General features: G+C 39.8%; 1 protein-coding gene and 1 long non-coding RNA gene across 17 annotated transcripts in view; one reads left to right on the top strand and one right to left on the bottom strand.

Annotated features, from left to right (window-relative positions):
- Window positions 1–508: 508 nt before the first annotated feature.
- LYSMD4 (LysM domain containing 4) lies at window positions 509–9,704 on the bottom strand. 6 transcript variants are annotated; one of them, XM_072617022.1, is made up of 3 exons: window positions 9,612–9,704; window positions 7,234–7,509; window positions 509–4,256 (listed from the first exon to the last, which is right to left on the bottom strand). In XM_072617022.1, exons 2-3 carry the CDS (start codon window positions 7,498–7,500, stop codon window positions 3,666–3,668), a joined length of 858 nt encoding a protein of 285 aa, XP_072473123.1. In that variant the 5' UTR covers window positions 7,501–7,509; window positions 9,612–9,704; the 3' UTR covers window positions 509–3,665. The 6 variants fall into 6 exon arrangements, with proteins under 6 accessions (XP_072473123.1, XP_072473128.1, XP_072473129.1 ...); XM_072617027.1 differs by lacking the exon at window positions 9,612–9,704 and adding an exon at window positions 9,482–9,563; XM_072617028.1 differs by lacking the exon at window positions 9,612–9,704 and adding an exon at window positions 8,585–9,287.
- LOC140509260 (uncharacterized) overlaps window positions 9,548–25,031 on the top strand; it is a 263,848-nt gene continuing 248,364 nt past the window's right edge. For 10 of the 11 annotated variants that reach the window (XR_011968629.1, XR_011968624.1, XR_011968630.1 and 7 more), the window contains exon 1: window positions 10,280–10,367. This is a non-coding gene — a long non-coding RNA (uncharacterized lncRNA). Of the gene's footprint in view, window positions 9,635–10,279; window positions 10,368–25,031 lie in introns of those variants that run through there. The other variant, XR_011968625.1, reaches the window with a different exon arrangement.

Below are 25,031 nucleotides of genomic sequence, written 5' to 3'. Positions count from 1 at the left end.
GGATATTTTCCCGTACATTACTCAAGTTAGTATTGCCATACAGCCAGATAAAGTTCTGTCACCTATTTTTGAAACTCTGTTTGGTGTATTTCTCTACCTCCTGAAAAACTGATGAATGCTTAAAGGAGAACTTGCTATTTCCCTCAGGCAAATCCCCAAGTTTCTGGACTCAATTTATGACTCAGTAGAATGTGGTATATCTTATATCTTTGTTTTTTTTAGATTATGTAATCTCATTATGTTTACTACTAGAACTGGGATGGGAAAAAAATGTAAAGACAGTTCACATTTATACCAGAAACAGCAGTTAAAGACTTTAGGTTACTAATTCAAGTATAAAAGTTATCCTCACATTTAGGAGAAAAAAAAGACTATGATAAGAGTATCAGCAAATAAACACTATTAATACCAGTCATTGATCAGCATAGTCATGTCAACATAACTTGAGAAGTGAAAAAAATAAGATAGCAAAGTAAGTAAAATGTGAAACATCCTTTAAAAGCAGCCATTTTGTTTCAAATTTTGTTTTATTCAAACAGGAGCAATCTTTACAACACAATAAAGTGCAAAATTATTTCAGAAAAATACCTTCTCTCTGAGGTAGTATGGTTTCTGGATTGGGTGGCAACAGACCTAAGGATCAAGGCTTGGTTCTCAGCTGTGCTATGGGTTGCACAGTGTGACCTTAGGTCAGTAAGGCTTGTGCTACTGTTTCTCCATCTATTAAAGAGAAATAATATCTTCCTGACAGGACTAATGATTATTTTAGAGCACTGAAATTCCTTAATCATAGATGCTATGAAAAGATTTTAAAATTATTACTCTAAAATAAAGTTTCTGAAGGTACAGAAAATGTAATATCACTAACACAAAACATATTTTCTTGGGTAGAAAATGACCTATAACATTTCATACACTACTGGTACCTAATAAGAGAATTTTATCCATACTTTGCAAGGTATTTAAATACCCACCACAACCAACTAGGAAAAAAAACCAAACATCTCATATATGGAAACATTAAGAAGTTTAAAGGCAGATACTCCTAGAGATGCAACACCAACATCTTAATTTTTTCTGTCATTTTTTGTGTGTTCTTTCAGTGACTTTTTCAATATGAAATTTCAACCTTTTATAAAGGAGGGTGGGGAGATGTGAAGAGACTCAACCAAATTTCCTTCATAGAAGAAGTCAGGGTATGCCATTTGTGAAAAATCAAAGCCAAGATCAGTCTTTACTTGGCAAAAATGAATTCCTTGAAGGACTTCAAACCCTTCCTAATGTGCTTCATAAGGACAAGCAACATAGAAACCTAAAAAAATATTACATCTTATTGGTATAGCATGCTAAAATACTTGGCTATATAGTTAATAAAATAAAACTATTTGTTACAGCAGTTTTGTGTCTTCATTTCACTTGAAGAAAATTTTACCAAATGAAAGCACATTTAATTTCTCAAATACAGTTTTAACTTGCTGTAGGAAAAAGGGTTATCACTGTATTCCCACAGGAATCCATCAAACAGAAAAGGATAAAGGGAATCTTACTCATTCTTTTATTGAGTATATCTTATCTAAGATAATAAGGAAACCTTTTCAAAGGTCAAAAGAACATATTCTTTCTAAAACTGTAAACTAAAAAAAGATACACCAACATTCTCAAAGTTTATGTCAAACTAATACAAATGGTCAACATTTCAGATTGTTTTTCCTTTACATAATGTAGGGTGAACTTTAAGATTTTTTTAAAGTTCTACCAAATAGGGTCAATACATGTTGGGCATGGCAGTAATAATACTAACCACAACATCTACACCTGCGAAGTTCTATACTCTCAACTGCTGCTCCAAACCTCTAGAGTCTGTAATTCAAAGCAATTAAATCTATTGTATTCAGTACCACACGTGGCACAAGGCACAAAAAGTGAGAGACAGCCCCAAGTTATCTCGATGGCAGCTGTGTACCCCAAGCATCTAGCACTACCAATAGATGGATGTGTGACAAGAAAAGCAAAGGGAAGATATGTTAAGTACAGGTCAAAATTTTAAGTTTTACAGGGAGAGAATTGCCTTTATCTGTACATAAACTTTAAATGACTCTTTCAATGCCCTTTCAACAGCAGTGGTTATAGTGAAGGTCTGAATTTTTAATATTTACTTAGGATTATACTAGCTTCATTTATTTGAAAAAGCATTAGTGCCACTCAACATTTACAGGACTGAGCAATGAATTCCTTATAGGAATGCATGTTAAAAAGGGGTTAATGAAAGGAGTTAAAGTCTCTTACTCCTTTATCTGTATGGACAGGTGCCCCAACAGAGATTTTTTTTTCCAATTCTCCCTATCCCTCAATCATCTGGATAGTAAAATGGTTTTCAAACTTAATTATGTAATTTTACCAAAAGAATAAAAACATCAGAAGCTACTTCAAATTCTAGAGCCAGTTCTTAGATAAAACTGAACAGTAGTTAACACAGAGGTATAACCCAGTTACATAACACTATCAGTAAGAGAATTTGAGATTTTGAACATTGTGGTGGAATTAGGAAAATGCTATTTTAAATATATTTGAACACACAAGTAAAAAAAGTCTTCAAATATGAAAAAATAAGTTCAAAGGAGTTTAGATTTATAATTTTAAAATACATATATAAATGAGAACTGTCAGGACGTGTCAAAAAACAAGTAATTAAGCAAATGTGAAATGTATTGCCACAATTTGGGGGGGGGGGGTGTTTCTGTCTTTAAAAAAAAGTGGATCAAACATTGGGGCTGCTCTGTGGTAGCTTCTTTGCCAAAGTATCAATGTTATTAATTACAGATTCCCCAAATGCTTGGCTCTTTACACATGTTGAATTTATCATCATAAGTCACTGGATCCCATAGACACAAATAACTTATCCTAAAGATTTTAGAAACAACAGGGGCCTTTAGACCCTTAAATACCAAACTGCAATCAATTCTCAAGACACTGACCAACTAGATGGAATTGGTACAATAATGAAATCAGTCATAGTTCACAAAGGAGAAGTTACTAAATTTAGGATGTGAAGCCACATAACTCAAATGGATTACTACTGCAAACACTTCCATATTACTCATACCTATAAATGGCATAAACAGTGTTTTGCTCTAGCAACATGCTATTAAGTCAATCGTTTGGTTATCAAGGATGACTAACACAAAAGAGATTTATACTACCCAAGATTAATAATTACTAGCATTCAACACTAAAAATAACCATTTTGAATAGAGGTAGAACTTGCAGACAGTTCTACTTCACTATACAATCTCCTTATTTGCCATTTTTTTCTTTTTGCAATTAAGGGGAAAGTATTTGAATAATACTTTCAATGGCACTCCATATAGGTTAACTTAGCTTTGACCCAATTTCTAAAAGAATTCATTAAACTTAATTTTCTAAGGAATAAGGTGCCTAAAAAAGGTGGTTTCATATATGACTATACCTGAGACAAAGATAAATGCAGCCAGATTAATTTGTCTTGGCCTCTTTTACAAAACCCAAGTAAATGGCCATAGTTTTCTTATGAATCTGAAAGCTTATTTTGTTTACCTATAGAAAGTTATCAACACATGCCCAATCAGAACCCAGTTACTATAGTGACTTGATATCCAGATTCATTGCTTTCTAAAGAAGAGGTATGTTTAACTTCCTATTTCTCTGAAATTGTTGGAAGTCGTGGTCTTCAATGGAATCTCCAGTTCTGGGGCTTCGCCTGGAATTGAATTGGCTGATATCGAGCCACTGGGGCCTATTGCTGTATTCAAGCTACTGGTGGTTTCTCCAGTGCCTTGTATTTTAAAATAGACCACATAAAACACTGGCAAAATAATTCCAATTAAAAGCATAATAAAAACAGCATTCCACCACTGAATTCCACAATCTGCACCATTCGTTAGAGTCTTCTTACTAATTGGAAGCAAAGGCTGGTTTGTGGTTTCTCTACAATAATCTTGATTTAAATAGATTTCTGATTGTACTGCACTCTCAATATCTTGATCAATCCCCTTAAAGAAATCTGTTAGTTGGTTGGATTTTGCATTCTCTGCAGCTGCATTCTCTGAGTCTGGTAACTCAAGGAACGTCAATCTAGAATCAGATGTAGTTTGGAGGGGTTTTAATTCCTTGCTTGTCTCTGTTAAGATGCTATAATTCTTCACTGGAATCTTTATGGATTTTAAAGCATAAAAGTCTTGTTCTCTGATAAAGTTGTTTACTTTCTTGATATCTGCAACCTGTGGAAAAAAATAATATATGTTAAAATGAGTACATTAAAAAGTTACACAAATACCTAAAATACTACAAGACAAGACAAGTGCTCTTATTTTAATTGAATAAATCTTTGCTTTAATGGACTTTTTACTTAGTTCTAAGATAACAAATTATCAATTGAGTTAATTATAAAGTGCTTAGCACAGAACCTGGCACACAGTAAGCACTATAAAAATATTAGCTATTATTAGCTAGAAGTCTGAATAATATGAAATTGTGAAAACAAAAATATTTGGCTATTTAATATCTAGTAAAACAGAAAATAAAATCCTCAAACTTAAAATGAAGTTTTCAATGTGTACTTTTCTTTATCTTTCAAGGCAACAGTGCCCCCTTCTGGCATATTAAACTTATGGTAAATGGGCCCCAAGGATGTCACAACACAATTTATTGACCTAACATAAACTTTCATTAGCTAAAAAACAAAAGGAATGACCTTAGTATTGTACTGAAAGTATTATCTTCACCTAAAAAGTTTCATTTTGCCCTAAAAACATACAAAAATAAATGATTCTCAAATCTGTTGATGGTAACACATTTTTATTTAGTTTCACCCTATTTCCCTATACCCCTCCCCCAAACATGCTATGGAGATTGTGTAGGTTTTAAATGTAAAAGAACTAAAAAATTCATGTGTTTTGGGAACTTTGAACTATTACCTGAGATAACTGGAAACATAGGACATCATAAAACCAACAAAAAAGAGTACTGTCAGGATAATTTTATTGTGTCAAAAATGCGTTCAGAATTAACCAGTAAAAACTTTCACCTCATTACCAAACAAACTTACTTCAACTTAAGATTTAAGATATAGAAGTTTCTGACTCTAGACATATTCTCCCAAGCTAATTCCTGTTATAAATTTCACTCAAAGGATCAGCATGTTCATTCAAATTTTAAAAATTAACATTTTCTTTTGTATTTTGAAAAACAAAATACACCATATAGAACATACATGATCTGTTTAAATTAAATTTTAAAGTAAATGTAATAGAAGTTTGAATTGGGGTCTTAACTCAGCTGCCCTACAGTTTTGTTTTCATACTATTTGGTCATTTAACTTAATTGGCCGGGGCATAGAGGGGTGGTGCATAGTAAAACAAACTTAGTTTAGCTCTTAATCATAAATGCTAATTTAAGTGTTAAATAAGATGTTTGAGATTACTTTGTCAAAAATTTTATTTTTCTAATAGCCAGTAACAATTTTGCAAAACCTATTTAGGAAATGTGACCATATTATTTAGGCACAATCTAGTTAGATTTTTTCTTCTGACAAAGCTATTTTAAGTGATAGTGTAGTGTATTGTAGTGTGGCATAGTATAATCAAAAGAGCATTGGATTGAGAGTCAAAAGACCTGGACTTTAATACTGGCTCTTCCATTCATTTACCAGCTATGTAAGCCCTTACTCAAGTCATTTAAGTTCTTTAAACCTCAGGTTCCTTGTATAAAAAAAATAGATATCTGATCTACTTACATCACAAGGTTGTTGTGAGGATGTAATGAGAACATATGTGAAAGCAATATGTAAACTGCAGAGTTATCTAAATGTAAGACAATAGTTTTTTATGGCTTTGGCAATACTGTATATAGAAAGTTATTACTCTATCACTTTCTTCCCCACAAAGAAAAAAAGGAGTTATACGCACAGTAATTATGAATTGAAAAGCAAGTTGTATAAGTCAGAATGTTAGATCTAGAAAGGTCATCTAGACTGAGCGTTCTTAACCTGAAGTTCATGAGCTTTACTTTTTTTTTTATAATTGTATTCCATATAATTAATTTCCTTGGTAATCTTCTGTCTTGTTATATGCATTTAAAAATAGCATTCTGAAGTCCATAAGCTTCACCAGACTGCCAAAAAAAGGGCTAAGAACCCTGATCTAGACCAACAATTTCATCATGTACATCATAGCCTACACAGCAAACTAAAATAAAAATTCCAAAAAGAATTAAAATCTTAATATGTGTACTTTCTACAAGGCAATAATCTACCTCACTGCTATCTTATTTATTCAGACACACACAGAGGTATACAGTGGAAAAAGCACTGGCTGGAGAGTACCTGCACTCAAATCCTACCTTTAACCTTACTATCTGTGTGATCTTAAAAAACTCACTTAGACTGAAGTCACCTGTAACATAAAGGAGTTGGACTAGATGACCTTTGAGGTATCTTGCAGCCCTAGATCTACGATCCTATTTTCCTCAGGTATTTTGCAATAACTTCATGTAATTAGCTTATGGTTATACTGAATGGCACGCAACCAAAGTCTGACAAAATCTGAAGCACAGTGCTAACAAATTTAAATTAGTAAGTTGCTTTGATCTGCGGAGAACATGCAAGGAATTCTATGAATGCTTTCCTACTTACTTCCCCACTGTTATTCGTTCTGTATGCTACAAAAATATAATTAAAAAGAAAAAGAGTATTACAAAGATGCCATAGCATAACAAAACAGCAGCTATAAGAGACAGAAGCTATAATTCTACCTGTTCAGAACTACCCCAAACCAACAATAGAAGTTGAGAAAGTAAGAGCAAGCAAGCAGAGTACATAATCAAATCCAGGAAAAAGATTTCCCTCCCTAGCCCCATTATATGAAATATTATTTGTCTAAAGGAATGTCCTAATTGCTGTTTCTGAACGGGGGAAATGTAGAAATAATTCCTAGAAAAAAGAATGTCACAGCATCATCCTTGATTAAAACTTCTTGTCCCTCCCTCTCATCCCAAAATGGATACAACTTGAGATTATCATCTATAATTAAGGCTAGTAGCAGAGTTCTTTATTGCCATGCTCCTGGGTTTCTCTCTTCAAAAGATAAAATCTAGTAAAACAATGTCCCAGAATCTTCTATATGCTTTATTAAATTTAACTGAAACTGACAAAATAAGGAAGTCAAGTCATGTCTATGACCAAGTGGAATGGGTTCTTACTTTACAACCATACTGAAGAGCAAGTTTGTTAAGGTTATCATCTTCTGTGAGCTCTCGTTCTAGTAACACCACATCCCCTACTCTCTCTCTTCCAGCATTCTTTCGTCGTTCCTTTCCCCTTGGCCTCACTTCTACTTTTAGTTCTTCTTCAGATAGTTCATCTGAGTCTGAATTGTCATTTTTAAACATGTAAATGTGACTATTTGAAGAACTACAAACAACGGCAGGGGCTTGGAAGGTTTTGGTTAATACTTCTTTCTGTCTCATCTTCAGCACCTGAAAACAAAATGGCAAGAGTTGAATAGTTGTATTTATTGGTCACTATCCACTTTTAAGAGCAGGATAAGAGAATGATTAAGAAATGAAGGCATATACCATCACTATACTGTGAGGCAGGTACTCCCTTGAATCTCTTAAGATGAAATAAGCTAGCTATGTGTCACATGAGGGGGTGTTTATTATAATGCAGAATAATTGTTCCAGAGTTCCTTTTTAAAGAACTACATTCACATTTAATAACTTTACTGCATTTGACAATATCTTTTACTAGTAAAGATGTTTATTAATGACAAACATTAAGAAAACATGGTATTACTGTTTTGGTACAGCTGGAATTGCACCAACTGTAGGCAACTGAATAGAAATTCCCAACTATTTCTTTCCAGTTTCTGTACATTTCATTAAACAATATTTGTTTCAAATTGTTTCCCGCTTTTAGCCCAAACCAAAAATATTCTATAATTTTCAAACACTATTCTAAGATTAAGATTCCTACCTAGAAAATGTTATTAGAAACTGAGATTTAAGACCTCCAAAACCAATTTTTAAATATCTGCAACGATGAGGTATTAAAATTGTGCCTTCAAAATTAAACAAAGGCAGGCATGGATGGATTCAGACTGGCACCCAAGGTAGGATGCCCAGATAAGACCCCAGATCCAATGAAGGACAAGTAAAGAGAGTGCCTGATGCTGCTGAGGTTTTCCTTGAATGAATGTGCGTGATGTCCAAGTAGCACATAGCGAGTTCAGCTATAGTGTCGAATGTTCTGAATTAAATTATGGCCTTAAGGAAAATTAATTTTTTAAAAATCAAGTAATTTTTTCAATACAGTATTAGGGAATTAGGTAACCTGGGGGAGGGGAAGGATACATATCCCCAATGCCATCATGATGTGACAATCCCAGTTTTATTTTAACTTCAACAAGACCTACTAGCTTTCTTACACACACACAAAGATTTCTGGTCATTTCAATGCAAATCGCCAAGTTGTTACTGCTCTGCTGCAGGGCGGGCAGAGGGGTGCGGCCGGCCAGTGGTTACATTGTTACTCATGTTCTTTGTGACTCACGTTACAGCACGGATCACCTCATGGATTTTAGTCAACCTCACGCCATCGAATTCCCGGGGACAGAGGCAAAAGGGCACGCTAACTTTAATCCAGACTGAATACATTAGTTTCCAGCTTCCGATGAAGAACCAACCCTACCTAGCAGCTATGCCCAACGGGCATTGGTTTGAGGGGCCCGCCGAGGTGAGAGGCGAGCCCTAACGACAACTGACTCCGACTACTTAGGGAATACCAAATGGAGAGTCAGTCCTCTGCTTTTCACCTTTTTCCCCAAACACCTCTCCTGATGGAAGTCTCGGCCAACTTCCCGTCTCCTAACGGTGAAGGGGCAGCATGCCGCGGCCCACCGGGAGGCACCCCGTGCTGGCCAGAGGCCGGGTCCGAGGCAGAGCGGCGGGGCACGGGGGGGCCACCCTGTCCCTCGGGTCTCTCAGTCGGGAGGGTCACCTGCCCACGGACCCTGGCAGGGGAGCTGGGGGCCGGGGCGGCCCTTGGACCAGCACTACAGACAAGCTCGGGGTCCAGCCGCCGGACGTGGACTCCGCGTCCGCCCCGAGGCCAACTCTCCGTCGAGAGTCCGCATGTACCCCCCAAAATGCCTCATGAGCCTCGGTAGGGATCTGTATCTCTCTGGGACTCCCTCTGGAGATGCCAGGTTTCGTTTTCTCGCGTCTTCACTTTCTTTATTGGTTATTACGGCTCCAGAGCCGGCAGGAGCCCGCCGCCCGCGCCTGGCCTGGGCTCCCCTGCGGGCCCGCGCCCCGCATTCGCGTCCCCGACCCGGGTTCGGCCAACGGCGCCCGGGCCGCCCCCCACGTCCCCACCCCCCGGGGCTGACACCCAGGGTCTCCTAGGAGACCCGGCGGGGCGGAAGGGGCCGACCTCGGCCGCACGCACCACGTCCTCCTTAGTCCTCCCCAGACGAAGTCCGGGCCCGCAAAGGCCCCAGGAGGGGCAGCCCCTCCGCCCCGAGGGGAGAGAGCGGTGCCGGAGGGGACGGAGGGGGGCGACTGCCCAGATAACTCACCCCTTCAACGCCCCAGTACCGAGGTAAGTCCCTCGGAGGCCTCTCACCCAACCGCGCTGGCGCCGCCACGCCCTCCCATTGGCTCAGCCGGTCAGCAGGTCCCGGGGAGGAAAGGCAGGTGGCCAATCACGGGGCGGGGAGTGGGAGGGCGCTGGAGTCGGCTGGAGATAGGGTGAGAGGTCAGCGCTGGAGCCGAAGCTCTGGGGCGGCTGCTCCCCGTGGAGCCCCCGGAGTGGACGGGGCGGAAAGGAGGCTGGCCCGCCTTCGTTCTCATTCTTCTCCCCCGAGTCGTCCGCAGGGAGAACCTGAGGAGGTGGTGCTGGTTGCGGCTTCGCTGCCTCCTCCCTGGCAGTCACCTCCACAACCGCCCTCTCCGCCCCTTGCCCCGCCCAGCCTGGGCGCCGGCGTGCCCATCCTCTCCGGGCTTCCCAGCACGGCCCTTGGGTGCCGTCTCTGTCCTTGGAGTGGGACTCCTTAGGACAGGGACCGTCTTGTCTTCACTTTGGTGCCTGTCCCTGCCGTGCTCGGCGAAGGCTTAACCAATGCTTATTGTCCATTGGTTTCTTCTTTCATCGCTCCAGTTCCGTGTCCCCTCCCTTATAACAGTCTAAATTCTAGAAAAAGCAGCCACTGCGGACAGCCAGTGCCACGTTCCACCCCGGGGGTATCCCGGTTCTCTCAGGAGAGAACACATCCTCCGTCCTTGGAGAAAAAAAGTTCAAGATCGTTCCTGGCAATGGCTTCTTTAACGTTATCGTAAGTCATAGTGGATGTGCCCTTGTTTTGCTGTCTCCGTCTTGAATTACTTCTGGCACGTTTTCCCACGCTTCCTGAAATCCCTCATATTTCTTGTTTCTTGTGGCTCCACAAACGATTTATTTCTCTGCTCACAAATATAGTGTGGTTCTGGTAGAGGAAGTTCCCAGGACAAAACCACTTTAAAATAATACTAAGATGTTTTATAATAGGTAAGTATCAATAGTTGTAATCTACATTAACCAAAGTTCTTCGGAGCAGTCCTCAATTTTTAAGTGTATAAAGGGATCCTGAGACCACAAAGTTTGAGAACCATTGCTCCAGGATGTTGGGATACTTTGTTTCCAGGTTTTTTTACTCTCCTTAAACTAACTTGTATTCTTCCCCTCTTCCAAATAATTATTTGTAGGGGAAGAATTACTGCTCCAGGAATTTATTTAGATTGAGGCTGAGGGAGTTGGGGGAAAGCCACTCTTTCTGTAAGGTTTTGTTTGACCCACCCTTCTCCATTAGTAAAATACTTAAACAAACATGCTTTTATTGGTGTGATGAGTTCTTTTCAACGGGCAGATCGAAATCACTCCCATTTTTTAGTTTCATCACCCTGTGGCCAAATTTCTAGTGAAGCCCCTCTCTTAGGGGAGAAATTAGCTTGGAATTTAGCTCGTCTGGTCTCCGGAAGACAGATTTTGGGTCCTACCAAAAGCCTTTCTAGCTTAGTAGGACCTGCCAGCGTTTGTCACCGACCTGGGCTCCCATGGCAAGGCTTCCTGCCATGAAGCATCTGAATAGGATTGGTAGAAGATGGCGGTTAGGAGTGAGCCCCTTTAACAATCCCCCAACAGTGAGAAACATGCTCACCTTAAATAAAGATACCTGTTGTGAAATCAGGAAAGCCTTTATTAATCTTTATATCCAGAATGGACAGGTAGCTCCCCAGTAAGGTTACCGGACGACTACAACACGTGCAGGAAAATGGGGCTTCTTATACTGTGTTCTGAACTTTGGATCTTCCCTGACACCATTACCTGGCCATGTGACTCCATGTTCTGCTCTCTGATAGGCCCTTCCTCACACAGCAGCTTGGGCCTGCCCCTTACTTTCTGATCTATAACTTGTCCATGCTAGGTTATCACCTAGGAATGTGAACAACAGAACTTTCTTACTTCCCACATGGCTCACCCTAAAGTAAGGAAAACAAATTCTCTGGAGGAATGAAGACCGAGGTTTACCCTAGTACCTACTTAGTAATGTCCTAGGTTCTGTGAGAGATCTAAAATAAATATAAGACATGCTGCCTTCTTTCAAGGATCTATCTGGTTAGGGAGCTGACTGAATTTTGAATCCCTTCTGTAACATCACTTATAAGTGCTATCAGCTATAGTGGCTGTGCTATATATTGGATAGAGAACAGTCCTTAAAGCAAAGAAGACCTGAGTTCAAGTCTTGTCTCTGAATGAATGAATGTAGTTACTTTCTCTGAGCATTCCAACTCATTTACAGACTTATCTAATAAATCTTTTTAGATATACAGCTGTCTTTGCTCTATATAGAGAAATTTGCCCTAATATCTGGTAGTACTTCTGGATAGGAAAGGAAGATTCTAGCCTAGACCTTTAAGAGGTGATCTCAGGAATGTTACTGCCTTCTAGCAGGAAATCATTCCAGAAAATAGGTATCTTTTTCCATTGACCCAAAGAAGTCTTAATTTTATATGATTACTTTAGCTGTTCTTAAGCTTATGTGAATTCACTGAGCTGACTCCTCTCTCTCTCTCTCTCTCTCTCTCTCTCTCTCTCCCTCCCCCTCTCCCTCCCTCCCCTTCTCTCCCCCCCCCTCTGCTACCCACCCGCAGCACCTTGGATTCCCCGGTCCTAAAGATTTATAATTATAGTAATAGGCTCTGAGCTCACACTCTTAAATTCTACCTACACCTCTTGCCTCTGCAAGGATGGGTTAGGTTTCCAGAACTCAGCTATTTCTCCCCTGAGGATTCTATAGGTAACACCAAGTGTTTATGGGGGGGGAGGTGGGGAGGTAGAGAGAGTTTTATATTACTAATGCACACAAACCCTCCTTCAGTGTGTTCCCCTCAATGGCATTCAACCAGTGAGTACTGCTGCAATATAATTTTGACCAGTTGATCTCTCTTCAGTATCAATTAACATCACTTACCTTCTTCAAAGGAATGTTTACTAAGAAAGTATAGCAAGGACAGAAGTATAAACACATCCACCCAAGCTGGGATATTCTGTCTCTATAGACCTACACAGTTCTTGGGTGAGTGGGCTCAAACTTGCTACAAACATCCCCACTTCTCCCTCCCAAGTTCACTTTTGGGGAGTGGCATAACTGATGCAGGACAGTGAGGCTGACAGGCTGTAGTTGGGTCAATCTACTGCTGCACTGGATCAAGATCACTCAACAGATTCTTCGGCTGAGGTTACCAATAGCCTCTGATATAGACTCCAGTTGCCAGACCTCAGGTGGTTTTTGAACCTTTTGAAGCGTACAAGCGTACAAGCGTACCATAACATGGTTTGTTTCATCTCTGATATTCTTTCACCTGAAAGGTAAAAAGAAATCACACAGCAGAGACACAAACAGGTGGTACCATACATTCATGGCCATATGGTGGCCAGATGAGGAGAGAGGGCCTATGGCAGCAAGTAGGAAGCCAAGCTTACTAATGTAGAATCCAACTCTCCACCCACCTGGAGGTTTCCAGCATTTCTACTTTCTCCTCACTCGAAAGTCTATTCAGGCTTTTGGAATGCGATTTCATTTCTAGCTCAACAGCCCATTAAAAAGCTTTTTGTTACCATAAAGTAAACTGACAGGAGCTTACTTTGAAGTAGGGCTCCTCAATAACACATTTCTGAAAGCAGACTCACCAAGTTTCCATATGGGTTGATAGAAGGAAGAACATTATGTGCATGTTATAAGGACTATGCCCTCATTGGTCAGGCAGAACCTGCAAGACAAACTCTCAGAGGGAGACGTGATACTGTTGGATGTATAGAAAGGGGAGATAAGAATGAAGGCTTTCCCTCAAAGACTTATGGGATGAAAAAGTTTTGAAAATCACTAAATTGTGTAACCCAAGGGCCCTACCTTGGCTCACATTCTTATGAATGTGAGTCGATGATTCAGAGAGGGAGACTAGAAAATTGGTTTCTGATGATGTTGACACCCAGGCAAAGGCTCCTTCCTTTCATGAGGGCTCTAAATCAATACTCACTTGGAGTGGGAAAGAAATGCCTCAGTAGGATAGAGGAAGAGGTATATGATCAGTTATCTGTATATCCAAGGCTACTTTCTTAGTTTCTTTGGATTGTGACATGCAGGCCACCATGCAGATAAGTACCATGCAGTTGCTGTTACTGGACTCAGACTGCCAGGTTTTTATGACATAAATAGGAATCCCAGGACTTGTAATGCTAATGAGATTAAAGATTTTCCCCACCCATTAATGGGCCTACCCATTTAGGGGAGTTTAATTAGGGGAGATTTGTAGGAAGGCCCTGATTCTCCAGGGTTGTGATGCCCTCTGGCTCTGAATAATGCATAAATACTCTGAGGTAAGGTTTTACTTTGGGGCTTACTCACTGGAAGTGTTTGTTTGGCCAGAGAAAACTCTGGGCAGCCGCTTTTTCAAAGCCGCCAGCTTTGAAACCTGAGAAGTTGGTGCTTCTCTGTCTGGTAACTATGTATGTTTGGTCAGACAGTTATCTATTTGTTGATCCGTAATGTATGTATTGCTTATGGTGAGGCAGCTGGAAGCCCTGTCTGTTGATCTTTATTTCTCTGTATTTTCTCTGAAGTTTAGGGTGCTGACTTTTTCACCTGAACTAAGTGAATGATATACGTGCTTGATTAAAGTAGATTGTTGACCTCTCAAAAGTTGCCTTTCCTTTTAGAAAAGCAGATCTAAGAACTGTGATAGCAGTTTATGTAGGGGTCCTTGCTTTTACAGGGTTTTGGCTGCAGGAGCTATTGGAAAATATCAGAGTTGGGAGTGTCCAGTGAGCAAAATTATTTGAGACTAGCACAATGGGAGCAGTTCCGATCCAGGAGCAGAAATAGGGACAGAAGACATGAGGAGAGAATCAGTCATTAAGCATTATTAAGCACATAAGATGTGGTAGGTATTATGATAAGTATAATATAATGAAAGGCAAAAATATGTAAGATATGTGATAAGTATAATATAATATAATGAAAGGCAAAAATAGTGTCTACCCTCAAGCAGCTAACATTTTAATACAGAGAAGATGTTGAGACTTCGATTTTTATGAAATTGAGTGGGCTAGTGAGCTGGAATGAAAAAATTGAATCCTGTCATCACTTTCTTCATTTTCTCTACTTTATAGTTTGTAATCTGAAAGTGAAATATGTATACCCTTTTCACTTTTCTTTTCTATAAACTATAAGTGCAAGTGATTCAGGAATCCCTACTTACTGCTGAAAACTCAGAGGGGGATGTCATGAGTGGAATTTAACAAAGGGAAGACTCAGGCAACTCTCCTAGTAAGATCTCATTTATTAATAGCCCTCTGTCCCAACCTACTGAGTAAGCAGATCTTATGGTCTGCCTCCATTTGTGCTAAAAGACTCAGAGTGAGAGATGACAGAGTTTTTTAAACCTAGGTGTGTCTTCCTTCTGATTGGCCTGACAATGCATCACTTGGACCTCTCTGACAATCTTGATTTGTGGACATTTTAATGAGGGATGAGCTAAGAGTTCTTAGCTTCTCCCTATTATTTTGTTGTTGAGGGCAGGGCAGCACTAATCTCCAACTAGGGAAAGTGGGCTGGCCTTTAGATGTGACTAATTGCAGCCTTCTCTGATACTTAAGGAATGCTAGCAGCTTTATGAGACCCAGCCACCTGCAGCTATCTTGGAAAAAAATATCAGGAAAGTGTTGCCATGACTTGCAAGTGAATAGGATTTAAGTGAGGGAAGACTGGGCAAAGTAACCAGCCTCAATTTCTCCTCTGCAGCCATCTAGCTCTAGTAGTAAGATCAGGAAACTGGAGATGACCTCTAAAAATGGGTAAACCAAACCAAAGGCTCAGCCCAGGCTGGTAAACGGATGCCTTGGGGGCTGGGAATAATCACCTTACTTGATCATACCCTTCAGAAATTGCCTGCCCTTCAGAAGTAGGGCAAAATGAGGAAAAGGATGGATTGTATGGAAACACTGGTTATAAAATAATTCAGCACAATATTAATCTTCCTCAGGGGGCATGTGAAGGGGTTTAGTAGATGACTAAAGGTAGATATATCCATATAGGGGCACTTGCTCTCTTTCCTTCATTTCATGCTATTGTTCTAGACCAGTCTGGTAATAGTTCAGGTTTAAAATTGGAACACAGTAAGACAGGGAAGGGTCTTTTATCAGTGAATGAAGAGAGGTTTACTTAGAGAAGGAGAAGAATCTTTAACAAGGTCAAAGTGTCCACTCCATCCTGGTCCATGGTCAGTCATCTTAACTTTTGTCTTTGCCACTGGACTTTGATGAACTTTGATGGCTCTGGAGGAGTGAGGCTGATGACTTTAAGCAGCTCTGCCTCACTTAAATCCGATTCCTGAGCAAGTCAAGATATCACCCTCATGATGTCATTGGTCCTTTTTGAGAGACTGAAAGGACAACAAGAACAGTGAGGTCTCTATACACAAAGAGAGGACTTGGAGAGGAGGTATTGTGAGTTAAACCTTTGTCACACATTTCTTATACATGTGCCTCGTTACTGTTATGGTCTGGCTTTACACTTACTCCCTCCATTGGATGCTGTGTGTATTTGTGAGAAGGAGTGAACCAAGTTTTCAGTAGAACATTTTGTATTAATTGTTTTTACCATGTTTTCTGAGCAAAAACCTTTGGTGAAAAACTGAGACCATTGGATAACTGTCAATGGGCTCTATTGCATTTGGACCTACAATAGGAAAAGCATAGTCTTTGAGAGCTATCTCTAGAACCCTGAGAGGAGTAGTAGCTACCCTCTAGGGATCCAACCTGCCAATTAGAGAAGCTGGAGAATGCTGCTATTTCTCCTCCTCCTCCTCTTCCTTCCTTTTCATCCTGTTCCCTCTCCTTTTCTCCCCTCCCCCTTTATATCCTCATAGTCAACCAAGACTAGAGAGGACCTAGTTCTTATTTTTAAGGAGAAATTAACCTAAAGTTTATGTTGCTTCTACAAAAGCTATGTGCAGTAAGCTATTTGATCACAGAAGCTATAACTTAGTCTGTGTGTGTGTATGTGTGTGTGTGTGTGTGTGTGTGTGTGTGTGTGTGTGTGTGTGTTATGTTGAGACAGAGAATCCTAGACAATTAAAGTAAGGGCTTATGAATAACACCTTAATATTTTAAGTAATATTTCATTTCTTTTCCTAGATTAATTATGGACCACACCCCTTCCCCACCATGGGAGTTAAATAAAATCATTTGATACTACCACTGAAAATTTGGGTTTAGTAGTAAAAGCAGAGAAGGGTAGATACCTGCAGAATGAGTACCCTTTGGTGACCAGTGGGAATTCTGTGGCTTTTTAGGAACAACAGAGAAAAATTGAGGTGTCCACTAGATTGGTGACTTAAAAGGACACCTTGTGGGTGGGAATTCGTATGTTGTACTGTAACTGAATAATTAATACATTAACTCTCTCCTTAAAAGGAAAGCATTACTCGAGGTACACGAGCAGATTTGGACTGCTTGCTATAAGTCACACATGAATCATGAAATGGAGCTGGATGAGACTTCCTAGGAAGTTCTTAGCTCCTATCTAAAGCGTGAAACTTCTCTACAACATCCCTAGAAGTGGGCATCCAGCCTCCACTTGAAGACCACAATGACAGGAAACCCACTACCTTTCAAGGCAGTCCATTGTAGCTTTTAGAAAGCTGTAAGTTAGGAAGATTTTCCTTACATTGAGCTAAAATTAGTCTCCCTAAACTTCAACTCACTGTCTGCCTTTTGGGTCTAAGCAGACCAAATATACTCTTTCTTCCAGGTGGAAGGTCTTCAGATGTTTGAAGACCAATCCAGGTTCAACTTTAGATGTACCATACCTTAGGTGAAAACTGACCTGGCTAGCTCAGCTATTTACTCTCTATAAGATCTTGGAAAAGTCATCTAACCTGTTTGGACCTGTTTCACCACATGTAAAATGAAGGTGTGGATTAAGTGAATTCTAATGTCCCTTCCAGGTTTAAATCTATGATTCTAAGAGATTCTTTCAAATGTTTGTAGACAGAAATCCTCAAAGAAAAAAGTACACTCAAATCTGCCAGAAACAACTTTATAATTTTATAAATTCTAATATTAATCTATATCCAAATCACTTCTTGCTTAGACAGGAAAATATCCAAACTGATAGACTTCCCCAAACCTTTTGACATAACTCTCTGCTCCAAGGTCTGAAGTAACATTTATAAGAATCTTGCACGAGGAAAAAGATCACAATATGTTAAAATAAGTTTGGGGTTACCATTCCAGAGTAGTCACCATTCAATTCCTTCCCAGACCACTTTCCCTTAAAAATTTCCTTCCTTTGATGGTATTTTAACTTTGAATTTCAAAAGAGAAAACTTTATCCTGGGTGGGAAAGACAGTCATCCCATATAGAGATTTACCATCATTCCATTTCAAGGCCTTAGTTTTTGTTCTTCTCTGAAGGGAAAAGTCTAAAAAAGGGTTTTGATCTGAAGAAATAGTATTTCCTAATATTTCTAAAGAAACTGAAAAGAAGGATTTTTTCCTTTAAATTTTCTTCCACAATATTTTCTCCTTTTCTCAACTACACATAGATATTATACGTACACATACATGTGTGTATGTACATGTATATATACACACATATACACAAACATATAATTATTTGAGGATTATAGGGTGAAAACTTTGTGAACAAATGTATTAGTAAGAACAAGAGCCCTCACCTTGAAGAGTAGTCCTTCCTTCAAAAAGTTTTTATTGAGAATGCTTACTTCATGTAAGGTACAATACTATGCTAAGCACTAATAAAGTGCTTATATACTTTATATCATTCAATCCTCACAACAATGCCATGACTTAAGTGAAGCAGGTGTTTATTATCCCCATTTCACAGGTGATGAGACTGAGACTTAAGTTAAGCAACTTAGGTAACAAAATGAGTAAGCAGTCTTTCTGACTCCTAGTTCAACCCTGCCGAGCCAATATAGCTGCCTTTGTGTATATAAATCTTGTTCTATCCTTTTCTATCCACCCATTATTTTGAAATGAATCAAAGTAGTAGCAAATGACACATTCCCCTGCAGGCATAGGTAATGTGAACCTTTGTAAACAGTATAGTCCTAAGGTAATTAATGTTCCATAGATCTGGGAATTTATCTTGAAAGGAATTGTTTCACATACATTGGAATTCTGAGGACGCACCTAGGCAATTTACTCCCTATTCCCTAGAGATATAGCTGACAAAAATATTTTACAAGTTTGCATTAAAATATCAGATCTCTTATCAGCAACAAAAACACACTGGGTCTCAGAGCCAGGGTAATTACACAATTAAGCAACTTTTCCATAAGGACTTGGTATTCAAAAAGACAGTGATTAGAAGCAAACTAATACAGTCGAGAGAGGAGGGAGAAAGATATACTCTAATGATTCTTTTTAAAAACCTACATAACAAACCCTCTGCCAAAAAGTTGAACAGGGTTAATTATTAACCTTTTAAAAATGATGAACCCTGTTGAGAGTCTGGTGAAGCCAATGGACAGACACCTTCTAAGAATGTTTGTTGCCTACATTCAGAATTAAAGGAAATGCTAAATTTAAGTTACATGTGACTGAACATAAAAATGTAATTTATTTTTTAGTCCTTGAGGTAGTTACTACCATTAAATAAATCTATCATAATGCAAAAATTATGAATGGAGAAACCCAGGTTTTATTATGCTTAAACACAGGTTCTGGACGTAGCAAATAATCCTGAACTAAGATTAGGAGGCTTTTTGTAGACAAAAATTGTATCAGAGAGACAGAGAAATGGTAACGTATAGCAATCTGTTACATCTTCTTAGACCATAAAAATTGAACAAACAGAATTATCATCTCATACATTCCCTAAGAAAGCAAACCTAATGGAAAAGCTTTTTATAGGTAAACTTAGTCAAGTTACAAATTAAACTACATTTAGAGATCTCACAATGGACTGACTGAGAGGATAAGATTTACATGCTTCAGAGTCAGAGCCAGTAGAGTCCCTGCACAAATAGTTAGCTAATCACCTTGGGAAGCTCGAAACTCACCCTTGGTACCTGATCTGAGGACTATCGAAAGGTCTTCCTGTAGTATTATTATTCCGTGAGTCAGGTTTTAGCCAGGTGATGTTAATATTAACCAAAGACAGGATTCAGTCAGCTAAAATGTTCCAGGAGAAATGGCATAACAAAAATAAAATAAAAAATGAAAAATTACCACCCTGGAATATATTTATGGATCCCTTGGGGACTCCAGATCCTAGGTTTTGAACCTCTGAAATAGATAGCTCCCCAGGTTCAATAGGATCCCAATTCTTTAGAACATGCATATCCAAGGTTGTCCAGTTCTACATCTGGTAGAATAGATTCCTTAAAGCCTAAAGAGTCAAACAATTGTTTTAATAAATACAAATTTTGAGATTTCTTCCTCCCCCTTAAGCAGTTTCCAAGGCAGTTAAAAGAAATCCAGGAAAATAAAAAAAGATAAAAGTCGCTAGTAAAAAAGTTAAAAGCAATTAGGTAAGAAGTTTTGTGGTGTCTCAGGAGCTCCCCACCAAAGTGTTAAAAACTGTGTATATTCTTCTTGCCCAAAGGGTCCACAACAGGTCCCAGATCAATCCACCTGGGGACAAAGTTAACCCAAACCACCTCAGATCTGCATCTTGGTTTTCCTTGGCTGAAATAGTCCCAGTTAGTATTGTGTGAATGTTGGGAGTTTACTGCACCAGTTCCATCAGTATCCTGTACCATAACAATGTACAATCTACTCTGCCACGTGGAGATTTGGTGAGCCTGCTTCTTGGGGGGACTTTGCCTCTAATATTGGTTTATTGTGTGATGATGGAAAGCCTTTTAATTAGCTGCTGGGTGGGAACAGTGAAAATACAAAAGACACTGCTCACTCTCTCCTTGATAGTTTTTGAGTAAAAAGGACTAAAGGGTATAGAACTTCAAGTGAGGAGAGAGGTAGCATCAGTGGCTGTGATGGGTGCTGCTTTGACTGCATTATCTTCATGTCTGGGTGGCTATACTGTAATATCTATGTTTCTTTTGTCCTGTCTTGCGTCTGTTCTTTTTTCTCTTTGGTGAATCAGTATCAGTAACAGAATGTTCCAGATCATGACCTTGTAAGCTGGTGAAAAGTTAGGAGAGCCATAAGGGATGAGGCAATAGTGGTCCATAGTGGCATCTGCCCAAAGCCACAGTAGTTGAGTCTAATGAGGGGTCAGCCCTGCTTGACCCTGCATAACATTTAACTGACAGGACAGTTGAGACACTTTGTTCTGCAAAGAAGGGTGCAACTCACTCATGGGCTATGCCACAACCAGAAGTGAACTTGGTATGAGCAATGCTTTTTATAGAATGGTCTTGAAATTAAAACAATGAGTATCACACAGTGTGATGTTACTTCTTGACAGGAGTGTCTATTGTGTTCAACCAACTGCTACTAGCATGATGACCTAACTGCATCTAAGGGAGGTCAGAGATCTGTGTTAAGGACTGCACAACGAAGTCCTAGAAAAGCTTCAGTTTTCTCTGAGTCTGCCCGGATCCTGAATCTATTCCCCATGCCATGAACCCCAGGGCCAGAGTGTCTGTGGCAGACTCTGATCACCAGCTCTGCTGGACTTGTGAATCCAACATTGAATTTTAAATTATGTTTGTGGTTACACTTTTCTGCCCATTCAAAGAAGGGCTGAATCCTTTCTTTCCCAGGATACCTAGACTAAAAGCAGTTCCTATGATTGGAATTTCTAGGGGCTCAGAGAATGGAAGAACTGTAGCTGCTTTAGAGATGTTCTTATTATTATTCATTGTTTTATTGTTATTATGAACTACTTGCTGATCATTTACATCATCAAGTCTATGCTAAGAATGTCCTAAATTTATGCTAAAAATCAGAACGACTATGTATAATATTCATGTTGTTTTTCTGTTTCTGTGGAGAATCATCTCTTTTAGGTAGGCTAAGGTCCTGTGACTGGGTCTCACTGAAATATTAAGGACAGAGGGCAGGTGGGGTTTGCTAGTGTATGGCAGCTCAAAAGTCCAGTGATTTCTCACTGGGTAAATCCACACATCTCTTGACAATGAGCTGGCACTACCCCATAGAAAACAGCAGAACTGAGAAATAGAAAGTCGCTATTGTTCTGAAAACCACAGAAAACCTGTCACTTAATCAGCAATTCTTCCCTGCAAAGAATACACAAATTGCCAGGGTGAGCATTGGACTTCAAGGACCCATGTCCCTGTGCTGGACAGAATCAGGTGAAGGCAATCATGATTGCCTGGTAGTTAAAGTAACAGAGAGACAGATGGTATGGAAAGTTAAAAGTAGGGTTAGGTGTTACTGATTTTATGGTATTGAATGTCAGGCTATATAAGAGGGGTGAAAAAAGGTATTAAAATTTCAGAGATGCCCCAGGCTGAGGAAGGAATACAAAAAGTACTCATATTTACTTCCCTCCATGAATTGGACACAAGTTGAAATTAAAGATAAAAATATGGAGCAGGACCAAAAGTAACAAAGTGATTTTAAGGACCTAAGGGCAGGGACTTAGTCTCCATGTTTTGTTTTCACTTTTGTATGGCTCCCGTAGTGCTGAGTACAATGCTTGTTGGTCATGGCCATAGGCATGGCCCAGCTGGTACTGAATGAAACATTAGCAATGACCATAGTATCACATGTTATTTCCCACTCTTCTCCTGCAGAAGCCCTCTGATCTGTGCAGGCTAGCTAGTTTCCTCACTATCATGCTTCTTCTGGCCTATTTTCATTTAACATTATTTTCCTTCATTTTAGAATGAGTTTGGATTACTCTTCTATTCATTTAAATTTTTACCATGTCTCAAGACATGGTTCACAAAATCTCTTTCATGAAGCCTTTCCCAACGAGTGCAAGCACATCCTCATCTCTCCCTTCTTTAAACTCTTTTTGCACTTAAAATGAGTACCATAGAACTGAACCCTTAATTATTGTATGGTTGATTCAAGTGCCCAGTATCCCTAGTCAGACTACAAATTCCTCTAGGGTAGGTAACATATTAAATTTCTCTTATATATTCCCTAGGGCAGGGCTTCTTAAACTTTTTCCACTCTGTAAGTAAGGTAGATTTTAGTGTATATAAGGTGGACTTTTGTTATTCCTTTTTAGAGTTTAGTTTCCCAGGATCCATAGTCATAACAATCTCTATTTCCCAGGCTCATGACTTGTAAACGTCTCCACCATACTTGTGCACTGATATATAATGATAACTAATATAAACACTTGTTTATATTAATGTAGTATACAATTAAAATTATAAATATCCACTGTGAATGCACAGTGAGAGATAGGAGTGAGATAATGTAAACTTGTGAGACTGTTGCTTTCTTTGTCTGTTGCCCTGTAAAGCACGTGGGCACTGGTCAGTGAGTGGGGAGCCCTTAGGGTTGAGTGCACAAGTACTCACTTGTTACAGATTCACTGAGTGTGCCTTGACTGACACCCATCAAGACTTGGAGGGAACCCATGTTTGCCTCAGTCGGCTCCCATTGAGGCTTGAGAGGATTTAGGGAAGTGAACCAGCTGTGCCTGTCTCCATTGGCCCCATTGAGACATAGGGGTAGTTGCCCCACCTTCTTGTCGGCTTCTGCAAGAAGGGTGATTAGGGAATGCTGAAGGAATTCCTGCTCCCATTATCAGGAACCCATTTGAGAAGCATAGACTAGAATAAAATAAGATTATTAAACCCCTCCAAAGCTGTCTTCCTGTCTGACCAGATCAAAAGTGAACCTGTGCTTGCAACCCTTCTGTATGTTTACCTGTCTTAGACACTTGAGACTCCCTTTGAGTGCAGCGTTCTTTGTGGGTGTTGAATGGCCTGAGGGCATGCACCATGAAAGTGCACACATTTTGTGTTCTGAACCAAGGCTGCAGTGAAGGTGCCTAATGCAACACTGGACAAACGCTGCCAGAAACACCTCAGATTCACTACACATTTGATTTCTAATTAAGTTTTAGTCCCTACATGTTCAGAAACCTTTTACTGTTGTCAGATTTTTCAAGGCCCAGTATGGGATTGTGACCCACAGTTGAAGAAGCGCTGCATTTAGGCACCTAGAAAACAGCTAGGTAGGCAAGTGGAAGTCTGAAAACATGAAGCTTTAGTCTTCTACTATTAGCTGTGACCTTAAGTCAATTATTTAACCTTTTTGATCTCCAGATTCCTCACCTGTAACTTGAGGTGATTATAACAGCTGATCTCTACAGCGCCTTCCACCTCTAAAATTCTTATGTGGTCCCCTACCATTCTCATCTCTTCTCTGCCCCTCTTTCTCTCATAACGTTTGGTAAAGTCATCCCTGACCTCCAGGCTCTAAATTTAAGAGGTAAGCCAATGTCCCAGTTGCCTTCCTGCCTCAGGCTCCTTGCCAGGAACAGTTGCTGCAGAACAGTATGGTACAGTATAGCACAGTCTAGTTCAACTGACCCAGTTGACAGGCAGTGAGAGGCCACTGGGAACAGGCAGCCACTGAGTGCATAATAGGCTTGATTGTGGATTAACAGGACTGGTGCTGTCCAGCAAATGAACTGGGCAGCTGCCCAGGTGAGGAAGGCTGGAAAGGAAGGAGTGAGGAAGGGGAGTCATGGGTGACCACTCCCAAAGTGGCATTCAGTCGTCACAGGATCTTCTTTGTTCCTGGGAAAGGTTTGGCAGTCAGGGGTCTTAACCAGACAGCCTTACAGATCAGTGGGTGTTACAATTGTTTTATTATATGTCAGACAGATAGGCATGAACTTGGGGGCCAGGAGGAAATCAAATCTAACAAGAAAACATGAATTTCTGAATGGAAATGGTGCAATCAGGTAATTCCATCTTCAACTGGATGGTCATGCAGGGAAAGGGGAAAATGGGAAATTTGTTTCCGAACATACCAGCATCTCAATTTTATTTCAGTGATTTAAACAAAACAAAACAGTATGAGGGATTTGAAGTCTCTGTCACTTCCATAAACGTTTGATTCCTAGAAAAGCTTGAGTACATTTATTCAGTCACAGAATCTTGGATCTGGGAAAGACTGGCCCTACCACAAATAGCTCATCCACCTTTGACTAATGAAGAGCCTTGTTTGATGGTTAGAGTTCTGCGTGTGGAGTGAGAGGGCCCAGATTCCACTCCAGGTTCTCCTGCTTCCCTCTCAGTACTGGGTCAGGTGATTTAAATTGTCAGCACCTCAGTTCCTTATCTGTAAAATTAGAGAGTTAGGCTAAAAGATCTCTCAAGCCCCTTTCAGCTCGAACTCTTTATCACACACCTTCCTCACAGGATCTAGAGTGAGAGAGAATTGTGATTAGTCAAATCCCTTCATTTTACAGATGGGGAGCTGGAGTATGGAAAGGATGTGCTATGGCAACTTTAGAATTAAGTTTCCATTT

The sequence above is a fragment of the Notamacropus eugenii genome, chromosome 1, assembly GCF_028372415.1.
Source record: "Notamacropus eugenii isolate mMacEug1 chromosome 1, mMacEug1.pri_v2, whole genome shotgun sequence".
Taxonomy (NCBI): domain Eukaryota; kingdom Metazoa; phylum Chordata; class Mammalia; order Diprotodontia; family Macropodidae; genus Notamacropus; species Notamacropus eugenii.
The sequence above is the reverse complement of the archived record's forward strand: the minus strand, read 5'-3'. Positions and strand labels throughout refer to the sequence as shown.

Excerpts from the sequence above, each read along its gene's own strand:
- LYSMD4 (XM_072617020.1), bottom strand. The coding sequence starts at position 8,483 with ATGACCAGAAATCTTTGTGTGTGTGTAAGAAAGCTA. Across the intron at positions 7,510-8,447 it reads GTGTGTGTGTAAGAAAGCTA|GTGCTGAAGATGAGACAGAA; the intron begins GTAGGTCTTGTT and ends TTTTGTTTTCAG. Across the intron at positions 4,257-7,233 it reads CTCTTCAGTATGGTTGTAAA|GTTGCAGATATCAAGAAAGT; the intron begins GTAAGAACCCAT and ends TTTTTTCCACAG.